General features: G+C 46.8%; 1 protein-coding gene across 7 annotated transcripts in view; it reads left to right on the plus strand.

Moving 5' to 3' along the window:
- The window catches only part of LOC306959579 (membrane-associated phosphatidylinositol transfer protein 2-like), an 89,513-nt gene that overhangs the window by 6,727 nt on the left and 64,764 nt on the right, over positions 1-18,022 (plus strand). For all 7 annotated transcript variants that reach the window (XM_079551728.1, XM_079551729.1, XM_079551731.1 and 4 more), the window contains exons 2-5: positions 6,732-6,946; positions 7,022-7,143; positions 8,810-9,043; positions 11,086-11,418. In XM_079551728.1, the coding sequence (XP_079407854.1) occupies positions 6,732-6,946; positions 7,022-7,143; positions 8,810-9,043; positions 11,086-11,418 (904 nt within the window). The remainder of the gene's footprint in view (positions 1-6,731; positions 6,947-7,021; positions 7,144-8,809; positions 9,044-11,085; positions 11,419-18,022) is intronic.

Here is an 18,022-nt window from a genome sequence, read left to right on the forward strand (position 1 = left end):
GGTCTCTCATAAGGAGCTTCTGACCCGCTCTTTGTCTGACTCGTCACCTATAGGACCTGTTTGCCCTGGGAGACCCTACAGGGGCAACAGAGCTCCAGGATCATTCAGACTCAAACCCTCCCCCACGCTAAGGTGGCGGCTCCAGGAGCGGTTGTAAAAATGTCCAATTTTCTGAAAGATTCTGCTTTTTTCAGTCCCATAGCACCAGTCTATATCACACTACAATGATGAGCAAACCTTCTGTTGGTCTGTAAATGCAGTAAATTAGAATAACTGCCTTGTATAAAATGTCTCTCTCAAAATGGCTGTAGTGAATGTCTTGAAATAGGCCTCTGTCTCTTTAAGAACCTCTGAGCCTTTAGACACGCCCCCTCCACACGCTGTCTGTGGCATCAGTGGGGAGGGGGTTCTGCTGAGGAGCAGTGGTTGGTTACTCGGCTGGTGACGAAAGCTCGGAGGCGTCTCCAGGAGGTGGGGGCGTTCCTAGGAGGACTCAGGCAAACCTATCCCTAAAATGGCCGCCATCAGAGTTTTTACAGATTACTCAAAAATACGTGAATGTGCCAAGGCAACACTTCAGGCATGTTTTTTAATGAGGGAATGACATAATAACATGATGGAAAGCTTGAAAAAGTCCATTTTGCATAATACCCCCCCTTTAACTCATTCCAAACATCACGATTCTTCACACAGATGCGTTCACGAGCACTTCTCCCAACTTTCAGGAAGCTGGTAATGTTTACAACATTAGCCTCCTATCGGCTAATTGTTTCTAGCATTGCTGTGACTTTCGGTGTACGATCGCTCATAATAGAGTTCGGGAAATTCCACAGTTACCATGGAGATCCGCCATCTTTGCAGCTGTTAGCATACATTTCCATTGACTAACATTAGCTAAAAACAGTATAAAAAGTGGAGAAAAAAGCCGAGGAACAGCTCCGTTAGCTGCTGAGTTACTGCTGGTAAAAACATCTAACTCACTGTGGTGTCCAAGTGTTTTAATGTGAACAATAACTCCAGTATTTTAACTTTTAAATCTACATTAGTTTACACTTGCTGCTAATCCCATAATGCTTAGCGATATGACGTCACATTCCTGAACTGTATAAAGCGGGCTCTTCATCACAAACTGCTCGTGGTCATAATGGATGAAAAGTAGAGCCTTTAACGCTCCTGGATATATTAAAAATACTAATTCATTGAACTTGCAGAGCAGCCCTGCGTTTAGAATTCTACAGAGCTTCATGGGATTGAAGGGTTGAAGGCTCTGGCCTGCACGCAGTGAGCAGTGTGAGGCATTAACATGAGCTGACGGAGAGAGTTCTGAGTCAGCTCTTCAGAGGTGACAGGAAGTCAGAGCAGGAAGTGACTACATCGTCCTGTCTGCGCTGAACGTCTGAAGAAACAATCAACCCATTTATGTTCCAAACACGGGCCTGTCTCCTTCACTGTGACGTGAACAGACTCTGGGTTCTGGTTTGCCCTCAGAGAAGAGTCACACCTCTGTTGTAAGAGGTGATTTTGACAATGGACAGCATTAGCCACCGTTAGCATAACATTAGCCACCGTTAGCATAATGTTAGCCACCGTTAGCATAATGTTAGCCACCGTTAGCATAACATTAGCCACCGTTAGTATAACATTAGCCACCGTTAGTATAACATTAGCCACCGTTAGTATAACATTAACCACGTTAGCATAACATTAGCCACCATTAGTATAACATTAGCCACGTTAGCATAACATTAGCCACCGTTAGTATAACATTAGCCACGTTAGCATAACATTAGCCACCGTTAGTATAACATTAACCACGTTAGCATAACATTAGCCACCATTAGTATAACATTAGCCACGTTAGCATAACATTAGCCACCGTTAGTGTAACATTAGCCACGTTAGCATAACATTAGCCACGTTGGCATAACATTAGCCACCGTTAGTATAACATTAGCCACGCTAGCATAACATTAGCCACCGTTAGTGTAACATTAGCCACGTTAGCATAACATTAGCCACCGATAGTATAACATTAGCCACGTTAGCATAACGTTAGCCACCGTTAGTGTAACATTAGCCACATTAGCATAACATTAGCCACCGATAGTATAACATTAGCCACGTTAGCATAACGTTAGCCACCGTTAGTGTAACATTAGCCACGTTAGCATAACGTTAGCCACCGTTAGTGTAACATTAGCCACGGAAGCATAACATTAGCCACCGTTAGCGTAACATTAGCCACGTTAGCATAACATTAGCCACCGTTAGTGTAACATTAGCCACGTTAGCATAACATTAGCCACCGTTAGTGTAACATTAGCCACATTAGCATAACATTAGCCACCGATAGTGTAACATTAGCCACATTAGCATAACATTAGCCACCGATAGTATAACATTAGCCACGTTAGCATAACGTTAGCCACCGTTAGTGTAACATTAGCCACGTTAGCATAACGTTAGCCACCGTTAGTGTAACATTAGCCACATTAGCATAACATTAGCCACCGATAGTGTAACATTAGCCACGTTAGCATAACATTAGCCACCGTTAGTGTAACATTAGCCACGTTAGCATAACGTTAGCCACCGTTAGTGTAACATTAGCCACGGAAGCATAACATTAGCCACCGTTAGTATAACATTAGCCACGTTAGCATAACATAAGCCACGTTAGTATAACATTAGCCACGTTAGCATATCATTAGCCACGTTAGCTTACCTTCAGTCTAATACAAACCTTTTCTGTGAACTGTTTATGTTTCGTCACAGTCTGGGAAGCATTATTTGCTCACAGGACCGCCCACTACTACACAGTGCTACTTGTAGTGAAATACAACTACTACTAAGTACTACTACACAAATCACCCTGAACCATGTTGGTGTGAAACGTGCTCGAGAATAAAACCTGCCCCTGTATGCATTTCTGCCCCTCAGGCTCCACAAACGCTGATATCGCCGCCGTCCCTCCTTTCTCAGAAACGCCGCGTGACTTCTTAGGCTCGTGTCATGTGAACCCGTGGTGAGATAAAGGCGTATCTGTCCACACCTGTCCACACACGGGCGGCTCTTATCTGCTCATTCCTCTTTCTGCTGATAGACCGGCCGCTCTCAGTCCCATCACTGCAGGAGCCGATCAGGAGCAGGAGCAAAAAGAAATATACAATCTTTATATTCAAGCTTTGAGGCTGTTGTTCGTCAACATTTAAAAGACAAAGAAAGTGAAAGACAAGTGGAAAAAAAGTGGAATTTTGAAAAAAAAAATATGAGGGAAAAACTAAAAAAAATTGGGAAAAGAAATTAGGGAAAAATCTTAAAGAGGGGGGTATTCTGCTTTTTTCAATCACATAGCACCAGTCTATATCACACTGCAATGATGACCAAACCTTCTGTCGGTCTGTAAATGCAGTAAATTAGAATAACTGCCTTGTATAAAATGTCTCTCTCAAAATGGCTGTAGTGAATGTCTTGAAATAGGCCTCTGTCTCTTTAAGAACCTCTGAGCCTTTCCGACACGCCCCCTCCACACGCTGTCTGTGGCATCAGTGGGAAGGGGGTTCTGCTGAGGAGCAGTGGTTGGTTACTCGGCTGGTGACGAAAGCTCGGAGGCGTCTCCAGGAGGTGGGGGCGTTCCTAGGAGGACTCAGGCAAACCTATCCCTAAAATGGCCGCCATCAGAGTTTTTACAGATTACTCAGAAACACGTGAATGTGCCAAGGCAACACTTCAGCCATGTTTTTAATGAGGGAATGACAGAATAACATGATGTAAAGTTTGAAAAAGTCCAAAGAACATTATTGATCTGTTCTATGGTTCTATGGGACAAATAATTGAGTATCAGTATCGAAAACAAAGGTTGAAGCATGGCGGCTCTGTAGTGCGTTCCCGACATGGCGGCCCCTCCCTCCCCTGCCCTGGCTTGTGTGCTCGTTGTCGGGTTTGTTGACAGTGGCTCTGGCGCTCGCCTGCTCTTTGTCAGTGGGAGAGCTCGCGTTGAAAGCTGAGGGGCTAATGAAGAAGCTGTCAGCCTAATGAGTCTGGGACGTCCTCCTCTCCTCCGCCCCGTCCCTCCTCTCGCCCGGACATGTGACCACCAGGCCCTTCCACGTCGCTGATGAGGAACAAACAGAAAGTGATTCGTCAGACTCTCTGTAGTGTTTATGGGCTTTGGTCTTTGGACTTCAGTTACTGTCAGCACGTGGACTCAAGGACTTTGTGATAAGACGTGCTTAAATCGAGGACATTCAGCACATGAATATCCCAGGTTAAAAAAAAAAAAAGGTAAAAAGATCCTTCTAGATGAGTTCTGTGGGTCTTAGCTTTCAAATGAGGCATTACTCTGGCAAAGCTGAACTGGAGAAAATGCACTCGGTGGAGGTTAGCTTTATTTATGTGGGTTTGAGTAATCCTGTTCACTTTGGTGGTTTCTTCTTCTACTGCTGAAGCTTCCCATCTGTATAATTTCCTAGATTTGTTGGAAAAATCGCCCTTCACTCTTTAAAAGTCGAGTCTAGCATGCCGTCAGTTAAAATCGAAAGCTTATATCCACTGTTTTATGATGTGTCATAACTGCTGCCTGTAGAGAGCGCTCCAGGCTGATTCACTATAGAAAATGATTTAAAAAAAATAACACGTGAAACACATATAACTGCAAATAATAAGTTACTTTCTATCTAAGCAAATAGCATGCTACATTAAAACAAATGTTAATTATTAGTTGAACATAATCAGCAATATAGTGACTTTACCTCATTCATTTGTTAACTCAAAGTAAATGCTACATTAGATCATTTTGAAACTGTCAGTTCAGTATAAATTCTTTTTATAAGTCAATTTTTAACATGTGCCGTTGTTGACGTCAATAACATTTTAAGTTAAAAGTTGGAAAACTGAGAAAGTTGATGCTACAAAGCTCTGTCATAAACACCGAGACACCACAACAGTGTTTCATTAACTTTGTGAAAGCAGTGAAACAGCGCCCCCAATTTGACGCTGGTGGCCAAAAAGTGTACTGCATCCTTATTTAACATTGAGAATGAATGGGAGAATTAACCAGATGCGGCGCAAAAGTAGGTCACGCTCTCGCACCCCAAATTTGGCCCCTCTTTGGGCACCCCTGATCTAACCCTTTAACTCTGCAACATCCCCACAACTAGGGATGCACCGATACCAGTATCGGGTATCGGGCCGATACCACATGCTTGTACTCATACTCGTACTCATTCATGAGGTCCCGATACCAGAAACCGATACCATTTGACGTGTGGCCAGCGCAGCTACGAGGCGCACCTGCGAGGCGCAGCTCTCAGCTGAGGAGAGAAGAAGCAACAAACTGGAGAATATTCCACATAGATCTGACTTTATCACAGACTGCGCTCTCTAAATCAGAGTCTGTGCTGGATTTAACCAGAGCTAAATGTTGTTCGTGCTGCGGCGTCTGCAGTGTTTACAACATACAGGCTAACGTTGCTAACTCGCGGCTAGCAGTTTAGGCCTGACGTTTTAAGCCCAGGGCTTTATTCATCTGAAAAACTAACCCAGCGACTAAAAAGTCCTAAAAAGTTCCCACCAAGGACGGGGCCTTTCTGTGTGGAGTTTGCATGTTCTCCCCGTGTCTGCGTAGGTTTCCTCCGGGTACTCCGGTTTCCCCTACCACTAAAAACATGTACAATAGGCCAGGATGTATGAGAGTGTGTTTGAGAGTGCGCATGGCGGACGACGGATGGAAATTAGCCTAAGGCTACAATCCGGTGTGGCTTGTTCATTAACTTGCACTGTCCCTACCAAAAAAAAAACATTAAAAAGTCCTCAGAAAATCCAAAGTAAAGACATACAGCATGTTTATATTGAGCCAAAATGAGCTGCAGCAGAACAATGAAAACGCTGTAGCTACTCGCTAAGTTACTACAAACACACGAGAAAATCTACAGGAGCTGAAGTAAAGACGAAAAGAGACCATTTATCTGCAGTAATAAGAAACATCTCAAATTGTTAAATAAAAACACTTAAATGAATAAAGCTCAGGCATTGGGAGCTTTAGGACATGGGCTTTTCTGTCTATGATGGACAGAGCAATAAAAATATAAAACTATAATGAATGAAAATAAAATGAATAAATAAATGGCATCAGCACAATTATAATATAACTGCTCTTAAATGTGTCGCCTACTTTACTTAAGGAAATGTACATGAACAAATCAACTAATTACAAACCAATCTGCTGTGAAAAAGTCAGAATGCTGAAGAAAATGCCTTGTACTCGTACCGGTATTCAGTATCGGCGAGTACTTAAATCAAAGTACTCGTATCGGTTTTAGAAAAAGTGGTATTGGTGCATCCTTATCCACAACTAATGGTTTAAGTCATTCAGACTGAAGTGTTGCATCTTTTCCCCGTTCTCCTAAAATAGGGACACATGAAACTGCATTCTAGGACAATATTCTGTACAAGTCTTCAATACTGCATTAACAATATTATTCTGATATTTTATTGTGTATGTGTATGTGTATGTGTATGTGTATGTGTATGTGTATGTGTATGTGTATGTGTATGTCTTTTTTTTTATCAGCGTGTGTGGGACAAAATAAAGTCTCGTATGAAAGAACATTAGTAAATTGCATCTAAAACCTCAGACCTCAGTGACTGCGGTTTCTTCTGATATGGACGTCCAGTCTTTAGACCTTCTGTATCCCGGCTGTATGTGTGACATGTGTGGTGTCCTCCTGCAGAAGAAGAGCCGGGAGGAGAGCTGTGGGGAGGGCAGCGGGGTGGAGATCCTGCAGAACCAGCCCTACACCGACGGCCCGGGCGGCGCCGGCCAGTACACGCACAAGGTCTACCACATCGGCATGCACATCCCCAGCTGGTTCCGCTCCATCCTGCCCAAAGCGGCGCTGCGCGTGGAGGAGGAGTCCTGGAACGCCTACCCCTACACGCGCACCAGGTCTGCACCACCGGCACCACCAGCACCACCGGCCGCTTGGAGTTTTGTGTCGTTAACGCTGTTCTTCTCCCGCAGATACACCTGTCCGTTCGTCGAGAAGTTCTCCATCGACATCGAGACGTACTACAAACCCGACACGGGGAACCAGGCCGATGTGTTCAACATGTCTGCGGCCGACAGGAGGCAGAGGAGCATCGGTGAGAGCCGGCAATGGACACACACACACATGTTTGTAGTTCTGTCTTAGAGAGGACACTCAGAGACATAATGTATTACCCAGAACCCTAACCCCTAAAAGCACATCTTGACCCTCGAACAGTCCTTCAAGTAAGTGAGGACCACCCAAAATGTCCTCACTCTGGTAAAAACTCAAACTGGTCCCCACAATGTCATAATTACAAGGCCCATTTGACCTCAGACCGGGCGGGGCCTCCTGAGTGGAGTTTCCCCACCACAGAAAAATAATACATGACTTTATTTGACCTAAAAAAAACACTCGTTATTTTGCCACATTGGAGTTTTCTGTGCCATGTTCCAGGTGACGCAGCTCTCGAATAGTGGCAGTGTGTGTGTGTTCTTGTACTTGCAACATTGTGAGGACCAGTGTGTGTGTGTGTGTGTGTACTTGTACTTACAACTTTGTGAGGACCAGTTTGCGTTTTTAACCAACAGAGTGAGGACATTTTAGGTGGGGGTCACTTATTTAAGATAAGATAAGATAAGATAAGATAAACCTTTATTGATCTCACAAAGGAGAAATTCACTTGTTACAGTCGGCGTTACTTCACAGTCTTATTGTACAGTCTGACAGCAGTGGGGATGAAGGCTTTGCGGTAGCGCTCCGTCCTGCACTGAGGGTGTCTCAGTCTGCCACTGAGAGAGATGCTCAGCTCTTCTACAGTCCCGTGCAGTGGGTGGGAGGTATTGTCCATGATGGAGGTGAGCTTGGCTAACACCCTCCTGTCCCTTGAAGGACTGTTTGAGAGTCAAGATGTGGTTTTAGGGTTAGGGTTAGAATTGGGTTTAGATTAGGTTCAGGATTAGGATCAAGGTTAGGGTTATTATGGCTCATTCATACTTCACAATACGCAAGAACTTCTTGTTCTTGCACCCTGAGCTGCAGAACAAAATGAAGTCACTCTTGCCTTGTCGCCATGGAAACGTTTTGTAACTGATGACAGTTTCATGGCGACAAGGCAAAAGTGACTTCATTTTGTTCTGCAGCTCAGGGTTCAAGAACAAGAAGTTCTTGCGTCTTGTGAAGTATGAATGAGCCATTATTAGGGTTCGGGGCTCTAACTTTAGGGTTAGGGCCTGGGTAATACATTATGTCTATGAGTGTCCTCACTAAGATAGAAGGACATGATAGTGTGTGTATGTGTGTGTGTGGGTGTGTTCTTTTTTTTTTTTTTTTTTTTAATTTATGTTTATTTTGCAGACATGACAGAAACAAATAAAATACATGACACACACAAAAATACAAAACAAGACAAAACAAAACAAACATAAAAAAAAAAAAAATGTGTTCTTGTATATGCGACATTGTGAGGATGTGTGTGTGTGTGTGTGTCTGTACTGATGGCATCTTCACGTGAGCCTGCTCAGAAGGGCTGCTTCCAGGCGATGCACTGCCCCACATTCAGCCTCCTTTAATCAATGACTCATCCGTGTTCTGCCCGGCGGAGCGTGTCAGAGAACACGGGGCGGCTCGGGCTCCGCGGTGACTCCGGTGACTCCGGTGACTCGGGCTCCGCGGTGACTCCGGTGACTCGGGCCTCCTCTTCTCTCCAGTCGTGTTTCGCTGCAGCTCTGGAATGCGCAGCTGTCGCTCTTCACGTAAACAGACGATGTTTTTGTTTGCAGATCCCATTGACATCGTGACCGACCCCATCGCCGCTCATGAGTACAAAGTGGAGGAGGACCCGCGGCTGTACAAGTCGCTGAAGACGCAGCGGGGTCCTCTCAGGGACGACTGGATCGAGGAGTACAACAACAACCCCGGCACCAGCCCCATCATGTGTGCCTACAAACTCTGTAAGGTGGAGTTCAGGTACTGGGGCATGCAGTCCAAGATCGAGCGCTTCATCCATGACGTGGGTGAGCAGCTGCTAAAGACTTTACCACTCCTAACCACACCTAACCACTCCTAACCACTCCTAACCACACCTAACCACACCTTACCACGCCTTACCACGCCTTACCTGCCACTCCTAACCACACCTAACCACTCCTAACCACACCTTACCACGCCTTACCACGCCTTACCTACCACGCCTTACCACACCTTACCACACCTAACCACGCCTTACCACGCCTTACCTACCACGCCTTACCACACCTTACCACACCTTACCACACCTAACCACGCCTTACCACACCTTACCACACCTAACCACGCCTTACCTACCACGCCTTACCTACCACGCCTTACCACACCTTACAACACCTTACCACACCTAACCACGCCTTACCTACCACGCCTTACCACACCTTACATCACCTCATCACACCTTACCACACCTTACAACACCTAACCACGCCTTACCACACCTTGCCTACCACACCTCATCACACCTTACCACACCTTACCACACCTAACCACGCCTTACCTACCACGCCTTACCACACCTTACATCACCTCATCACACCTTACAACACCTTACCACACCTTACCACACCTTACCACACCTTGCCTACCACACCTCATCACACCTTACCACACCTTACCACACCTAACCACGCCTTACCTACCACGCCTTACCACGCCTTACCACGCCTTACCACGCCTTACCACACCTTACATCACCTCATCACACCTTACCACACCTTACAACACCTAACCACGCCTTACCACACCTTACATCACCTCATCACACCTTACCACACCTTACAACACCTAACCACGCCTTACCACACCTTACCACACCTTACATCACCTCATCACACCTTACATCACCTCATCACACCTTACCACACCTTACATCACCTCATCACACCTTACCACACCTTACATCACCTAACCACGCCTTACCACACCTTACATCACCTCATCACACCTTACCACACCTTACATCACCTAACCACGCCTTACCTACCACACCTTACCACACCTTGCCTACCACACCTTACCACACCTTACATCACCTCATCACACCTTACCTACCACACCTTACCACACCTTACATCACCTCATCACACCTTACCACGCCTCAAAGTTCAGCACAGTTTTCACATATGACCGTGTTCCTCAGACCCTGATCTGATCTGAGCTGTTTCATAAACCTGGCTCAGTGAAGCTGGTTCTCTGGTCCGGATCAGGCTCAGATCAGACTAAATGAACTGAACCAGACTCGGTGATCTCGGCTCATGAACACAAAATAAGCCAAATGAGCCGAGCGTGCGGAGTGAGCCAGTTTTGTGAAATAGCTCGTTGGTATAAACTAAGGATGCACCGATACTGGTATCAGATATTTGAGCCAATAACTGAAAATCCTATATATCGGGTATCGGCGTCAAATACAAAAGCGTCTTTGAGTGTCCAAACAAAACGCTATACAAGTTTGATGTATTATTATTATTAAATATCTGATATTGAACCAATATCTGTTCTGGCTCTTAGCGCTTTAAAAACACAACTTTCACCGACTAAATATAAGTGAATTTCGATCCCTGTGCAAGTAGCCGTGGCTAGCAACAGCATGCTAATGCTAACGGAAGGTAATCAAGGCAAACCATGATCAGGTCACCTTAAGAGGCCTAATGAAACTGCAGCCAAGTGTTTATGTTTCAGTTTATTAAATGCTGTTAAAGAATAACTGACATATATTTAATGCAGTTTGTGATGATCCATTTATGTGAGTTGTTCATATTAGCGTAGCATAAATAGCCGTACGTGACCGTCATATTTAGAGTTGAAAAGTCCAGTTTTCCTGGTAAATGTTTATCAATAGATGGATTATAATAATCACGACTATAATTGATCATATCAGACTTTATTGATCTGACACTGGAGAAAAGTCTCGTGGTATCGGTTAATATCGGATATCGCAGACACTCACACCCCCAGTATCGGTATCGGTGCATCTCTAACCTTCAGAGTCTCCTGGTCTGACCCTGCTGCTCTCTGCTGCCCCCCGCAGGCCTCCGTAAGGTGATGGTGCGCGCCCATCGCCAGGCCTGGTGCTGGCAGGACGAGTGGTACGGCCTGACCATGGAGGACATCCGACAGCTGGAGCTGGAGACACAGCTGGCTCTGGCCTGTAAGATGGCCCAGTTCTGTCAGGCCGAGGAGGCCACCGAGGCCAACGGGGGAGAGGCCTCTCCGGACAAGGAGCAGGAGGCCAAGGAGGCCATGAGCAGCATCGAGGCCGAGGAGGAGGTGGTCCGCTCCGGAGACACGCTGCAGCCCAGGGGGGTCCTGACCAAACAGTGGTCCACCTCCTCCAGGTCGTCCCGCTCGTCCAAGAGAGGAGGTGAGGCTGAGAGGTCACACGAAGGTCACATAGAGGTCACATGGAGGTCACATGGCGGTCACATGGAGGTCACATGGAGGTCACATGGAGGTCACACAGAGGTCACACGGAGGTCACACGGAGGTCACATAGAGGTCACACGGAGGTCACACGGAGGTCACACGGAGGTCACACGGAGGTCACATGGAGGTCACACGGAGGTCACACGGAGGTCACACGGAGGTCACATGGAGGTCACACGGAGGTCACATGACGGGGAGACACGACACAAGCTTTCACCTGGAAACAGAACATGTACCTCCTCATCACAATAACATGTTCAGATATTACACTGATCCATCCGCCTTCTTCCACTTGTCCGTTTCCGGGTCGTGGGGGCGGCTTTTAGAGCTGCACCAGCCCCTATGGCGCCCCCTGCAGGTGGTGGGTCCACAGAAGGACGGCCTCATGGTTCTAACCTGTTGGTCTCTCATAAGGAGCTTCTGACCCTGGGAGACCCTACAGGGGCCACAGAGCTCCAGGATCATTCGGGTCGAACCCTCCACCACGTTAAGGAGGCGGCTCCAGGGGGGGGGGGGGGCACTGTTCAAGAGCCATTTACATCTCCACTTTAGCTCCGACAGACTTCAGACTTTCCAGACTTGGACTGAAGTATTTTCCTCATATTTATAAAATAAAGTTTCCAACTGAAATCTCTAAGCTATAGGGCGGCACGGTGGTGCAGCGGTTAGCGCTCACGCCTCACAGCTAGAAGGTCCCGGGTTCGATTCTCACCAGGACGGGGCCTTTCTGTGTGGAGTTTGCACGTTCTCCCCGTGTCTGCGTAGGTTTCCTCCGGGTACTCCGGTTTCCCCTACCACTAAAAAACATGTACAATAGATTCCCCTCTGGGGCCAGGACTCCCCTGAAAAAGAGATTCTTCATCTCAGTGGGACTATCCTGGTTAAATAAAGGCCAATAATAATAATAATAAAATCTTCCTCTTCATCCACAGTGTCTCGCCTTAAAGTTCTGAGTGCATTTTCTCCAGTTCAGCTGTAAAAGCTTCTTGACTGGAGAGCAACAGTGTGACGCCTCATTTGAAAGCTAAGGCCGACAAATCTGATCGTACCTTTTCTTGTTTTAAGCGTTTTCATTGTTTTTTATTCGTTGCTTATTCTTGTTTTCGTCACATTTTTGTCGCACTTTTTTCCTCCTTTGTGGCTCTTTTTTTTGTCACGTTTTCATCCTCGTTTTCGTCGCTATGTCGACACAAGAGGCTTTTAGATTTGGGTAAAACGTGCTCAGTTCAGGCGGGGGCTAAGAGGTTAAAGCCAGTCTGAGTGAAGTGGTTTTGCTTCGATTACAAACATGTGCTTTAGTGAAACCGCCCAGTCCGTGATGAGCCTCAGATCTAAAGTCTGAGCCGCTCGCGTCGATGAGAGTCGGGCTCACCTCGCCTCACCCCCCTCTCCCCCCCCCCCCCCCTCTCCCCCCCAGCACTATTTTTAGCTCCGCGTTTGACGTCACGGCCGCGTGCAGGGCACACCCTTCCGTCTGAAGGCAGCGCTGTGGACCCCCGCTCCCCCCTCGCTCCCCCCGCCTGTGCTTCTCGGAGTTATTTTTAGCCCCGTGCTGACGACAGGAGGCTGACGCTGTTGGCAGGGCCTGTGTGTCCTCCAGCAGCTGTGTCCAGGCCCGTCACATGAGCGGGGGAATCCTGGCGACACCTCCAAACCTCTGCTTTCTCTTTACCAACCAAAACACACTGCAGGAGGGCTGGGTAAAGCTGCTCTCTTCCATAAACGATACTAAAACACCTATACTGGAATAATACCAGAAAACAGCAATAATGTGTGGAAGTTCCGCACATTTACAACACTGGGTTCAATAATAATCGATCATTTTGGAAAAAAATGGGGGGAAACTGTGAGAAAAAAAAAGGAAAGATTGTGTAAAAAAAATTGGGAAAAATATGGTGCATTTACGTAAAATATTAGAGATCAAAAATAAAAAATACATTTGGGGGAAAAAAATAAAAAATGGGGAAATTTTGAATAAATTTGGGGATAAAATGAGGGAAAATAATCATTTATTTGATCTGAAACGTCCAAGTCACTTCCTTTAACCCGGATTCCCGTTGGCCGGCCACAGAGTGACCTACTTTTGCGCCTCATCTGCTCAAAACCAACTCTCTCCCATTCATTTTCACTGGTAAATATGGATGCAGTACACTTTTTGGCCACCAGCGTCACATTGGGGGCGCTGTTTCACTCCTTTCGCAAAGTTAAGGAAACACTGTTGTGGCGTCCGGGTGTTTATCCATCACAGAGCGTCGACTTTCACAGTTTTCCCACTTTTATTGCAGAGGTCGTTGACGTCAACAAAGGCACAAGTTAAACATTGACTTATTAAGAAGAATTGATGCTTAACTGACACTTTCAAAATGATCTAATGTGGCATTTTAATTGAGTTAACTAATGAATGATTTTAAGTCACTGTAGATACAGGTGTTGTTGTTGTTTACATTTTACTACAATTGTTTTGTTGTACTAAAACTTGGCTTTTTTCCCCCGATTATGCTAATTTTGTAATCGTTTAGTGTCATAAACAAAATCGTAATCGAATTTCGATGAATTGCACTGCCCTGACTTAGACTTCCCTTATTTCCCCCCGTGTTGCTTATACAGTATAGGTTTGGAAGATGGAAGATTAACCTCTTAACCTCTTAACTCCCGCCTGAACCGAGAGGATCTTTTTCCTCACGTCATCAGATTTTTTTTCCATCATTTTTTTGTTGGGTATTCAACTCATTTTTGTCTTTTTTTGTCATTTTTTTTGTCATTTTTTGTCACTTTTTTGTCACATTTCCATCATTGTTTTCGTCTCAGTTTTGTTTCTATTTTCACAGCTTTCTTCCAGAAGCCTTTGGATTTGGATAAAGCCAAACCGGAGTAAATGTGCTCGGTTCAGGTGGGAGTTAAAGGAACAGGCCACCGTTTTTACATACTGAGATATGTTCTTACCTGAGCTTTGACGAGTTCTTCAGGACCTGTCTGATCTTCCCCCGTGCCTTCAGTCACGTAAACACAGCGCAGACGGCGTTAGCATTTACGCCTTACAATATAGTACCCCCTTTTATCCTCTTAGAAAATCCACATTGTTTAATTTTGTGTAATTATACTTTGTAGTGGAACACTTCACGTAACCATATTTAAATAGGGAAAACGTGGAAGAGCTTGGTAGCTTCTATCTTGACCTGTTTTGGAGCTATAGAGGAGAGAGGGAGAGGCTAAATGCTAACGCCGTCTGCGCTGTGTTTACGTGACTGAAGGCACGGGGGAAGATCAGACAGGTCCTAAAGAACTCGTCAAAGCTCAGGTAAGAACATATCTCAGTATGTAAAAACGGTGGCCTGTTCCTTTAACTCCCACCTGAACCGAGCACATTTACTCCGGTTTGGCTTTACCCAAATCTAAAAACTTCTTGAACAAAAGGTTCAAAATTGCGTCGAAAACGAGGATTAGAACGCAGAAAAAAGGGACAAAAGAGCGTCAAAAAATCAAAAAAACAACAACAAAAGAGAGATGAAAACATGGCGTTACTCAGGCCAAGAGGCTGTGAGCTCCAGTCGGGAAACTTTTAGATTTGGGTAAAGCCAAACTGGAGAAAATGTGCTTAAGGCGGAGGTTAAGAGGTTAAACAGTTAGTTATGAGTTTGCTGAGTGACAACAGGACGGATCAAATGAGTCTGACTGTTGAAACCGTGCGAGGTCTGAGGCAGATCTTCCGACCCGTCTGCTCAGAGTTTGCCGAGGTCTGAGGCAGATCTTCTTACTCGTCTGCTCAGAGTTTGCCGAGGTCTGAGGCAGATCTTCTGACCCGTCTGCTCAGAGTTTGCCGAGGTCTGAGGCAGATCTTCTGACCCGTCTGCTCAGAGTTTGCCGAGGTCTGAGGCAGGTCTTCCGAACCGTCTGCTCAGAGTTTGCCGAGGTCTGAGGCAGATCTTCCGACCCGTCTGCTCAGAGTTTGCCGAGGTCTGAGGCAGATCTTCTGACTCGTCTGCTCAGAGTTTGCCGAGGTCTGAGGCAGATCTTCTTACTCGTCTGCTCAGAGTTTGCCGAGGTCTGAGGCCGATCTTCTGACCCGTCTGCTCAGAGTTTGCCGAGGTCTGAGGCAGATCTTCTGACTCGTCTGCTCAGAGTTTGCCGAGGTCTGAGGCAGATCTTCTTACTCGTCTGCTCAGAGTTTGCCGAGGTCTGAGGCAAATCTTCTGACCCGTCTGCTAAGAGTTTGCCGAGGTCTGAGGCAGATCTTCTTACTCGTCTGCTCAGAGTTTGCCGAGGTCTGAGGCAGATCTTCCGACCCGTCTGCTCAGAGTTTGCCGAGGTCTGAAGCAGATCTTCTGACCCGTCTGCTCAGAGTTTGCCGAGGTCTGAGGCAGATCTTCTGACTCGTCTGCTCAGAGTTTGCCGAGGTCTGAGGCAGATCTTCTGACCCGTCTGCTCAGAGTTTGCCGAGGTCTGAGGCAGATCTTCTTACTCGTCTGCTCAGAGTTTGCCGAGGTCTGAGGCAGATCTTCTGACCCGTCTGCTCAGAGTTTGCCGAGGTCTGAGGCAGATCTTCTGACCCGTCTGCTCAGCGTTTGCCGAGGTCTGAGGCAGATCTTCTGACCCGTCTGCTCAGAGTTTGCCGAGGTCTGAGGCAGATCTTCCGACCCGTCTGCTCAGAGTTTGCCGAGGTCTGAGGCAGATCTTCTGACCCGTCTGCTCAGAGTTTGCCGAGGTCTGAGGCAGATCTTCCGACCCGTCTGCTCAGAGTTTGCCGAGGTCTGAGGCAGATCTTCTGACCCGTCTGCTCAGAGTTTGCCGAGGTCTGAGGCAGATCTTCTGACCCGTCTGCTCAGAGTTTGCCGAGGTCTGAGGCAGATCTTCTAACCCGTCTGCTCAGAGTTTGCCGAGGTCTGAGGCAGATCTTCCGACCCGTCTGCTCAGAGTTTGTCGAGGTCTGAGGCAGATCTTCTGACCCGTCTGCTCAGAGTTTGCCGAGGTCTGAGGCAGATCTTCCGACCCGTCTGCTCAGAGTTTTCCGAGGTCTGAGGCAGATCTTCTGACCCGTCTGCTCAGAGTTTTCCGTGGTCTGAGGCAGATCTTCTGACCCGTCTGCTCAGAGTTTGCCGAGGTCTGAGGCAGATCTTCCGACCCGTCTGCTCAGAGTTTGCCGAGGTCTGAGGCAGGTCTTCTGATTCGTCTGCTCAGAGTTTGCCGAGGTCTGAGGCAGATCTTCTGACCCGTCTGCTCAGAGTTTGTCGAGGTCTGAGGCAGATCTTCCGACCCGTCTGCTCAGAGTTTGCCGAGGTTTGTGATCAGGCTGTGAAGACGAAGGTCACGCTCCGAGTCCTTCAGCCTGCCGGGCCGGTCTGTCGGCGCCGCTGCCAGTGCGTTGTTTATGTTTTGGATCCCGGCTCTCGCTGCTCTTCACCCTCCAGTGTCCGGCATACGGTCCATCTGTGAGCGTGCCCGTGAGCGTGCCCGTGAGCGCGCCCGTGAGCGTGCCCGTGAGGCGGCGTGCGAGCCAAGAGTCTGCGCGTGTTTATGTAACGCTCGTGTGGGGGCTGAGATCTCTTTGTCATCCAGCGCTGGGTTAAAACGGGAAACGGAGAGGCTCAAACGCAGAAAGCACCGAAATAACCGACAGGGTTCGACTCCGCCGCCTCTCACAGCCACAAACTTTACAGGAGATACAGGAAAGTCACAACTTTTACAGATGTTAAAGGGGGGGTATTATGCAAAATTGACTTTTTCAAGCTTTACATCATGTTATTAAGTCATTCCCTCATTAAAAACATGCCTGAAGTGTTGCCTTAGCACATTCACGTATTTTCGAGTAATCTGTAGAAACTCTGATGGCGGCCATTTTAGGGATAAAACGCCTGATTCCTTCAGGAAACGCCCTCGACCTCCAGGATACGCCTCCGACCTTTCGTCACCAGCCGAGTAACCAACCACTGCTCCTCAGCAGAACCCCCTCCCCGCAGTGTCTAGCCCTAAGATGTAAACAGAGTCATCATGGAGGATTAGCTTCATGTGTTGTGAACCGGAGTTACAGCAGTTCTGAAACTTTTACAAAGACACACATCAGTGTTTCTGTTACCGAAACACCCAGGATTAAAACCGGTGACAAGAACGCTTATTTCAGTGTCTGGTTCTGCGCTGGGCCTTGATGATGCACAGAGCCTCCGGAGAAAGCTAATGCTAAGCTAAACCTCGAGTCATCACGTGAAAACGAGAAATATGCACACATAAAGTCAATAAAACCACCACACACATAAAGAACCGTTTAACAATGATCACACACGGAGCCTGGCTTGTTGATTTGGAAGTTTATTGCTCACATTTCATCTACAATGGGTCATAGCCGAGTGGTTTTCTCCCGGAGCTAACAAGCTAGCCGCGATAAGCTAACGGGAAAATTCACTGAATACAAGCAGCATATTATGCATTGAAAACGTCACTAAAACAGGCAACTGCTTGAAGCAGCCTTTATGACGATCACACACGGAGCCTGGCTTGTTGATTTCGTAGTTTATTGCTCACATTTCATCTACAGTGAGTCGTAGCCGAGT

This window comes from Gobius niger, assembly GCF_951799975.1.
Source record: "Gobius niger genome assembly, chromosome: 1".
NCBI classification, from domain to species: domain Eukaryota; kingdom Metazoa; phylum Chordata; class Actinopteri; order Gobiiformes; family Gobiidae; genus Gobius; species Gobius niger.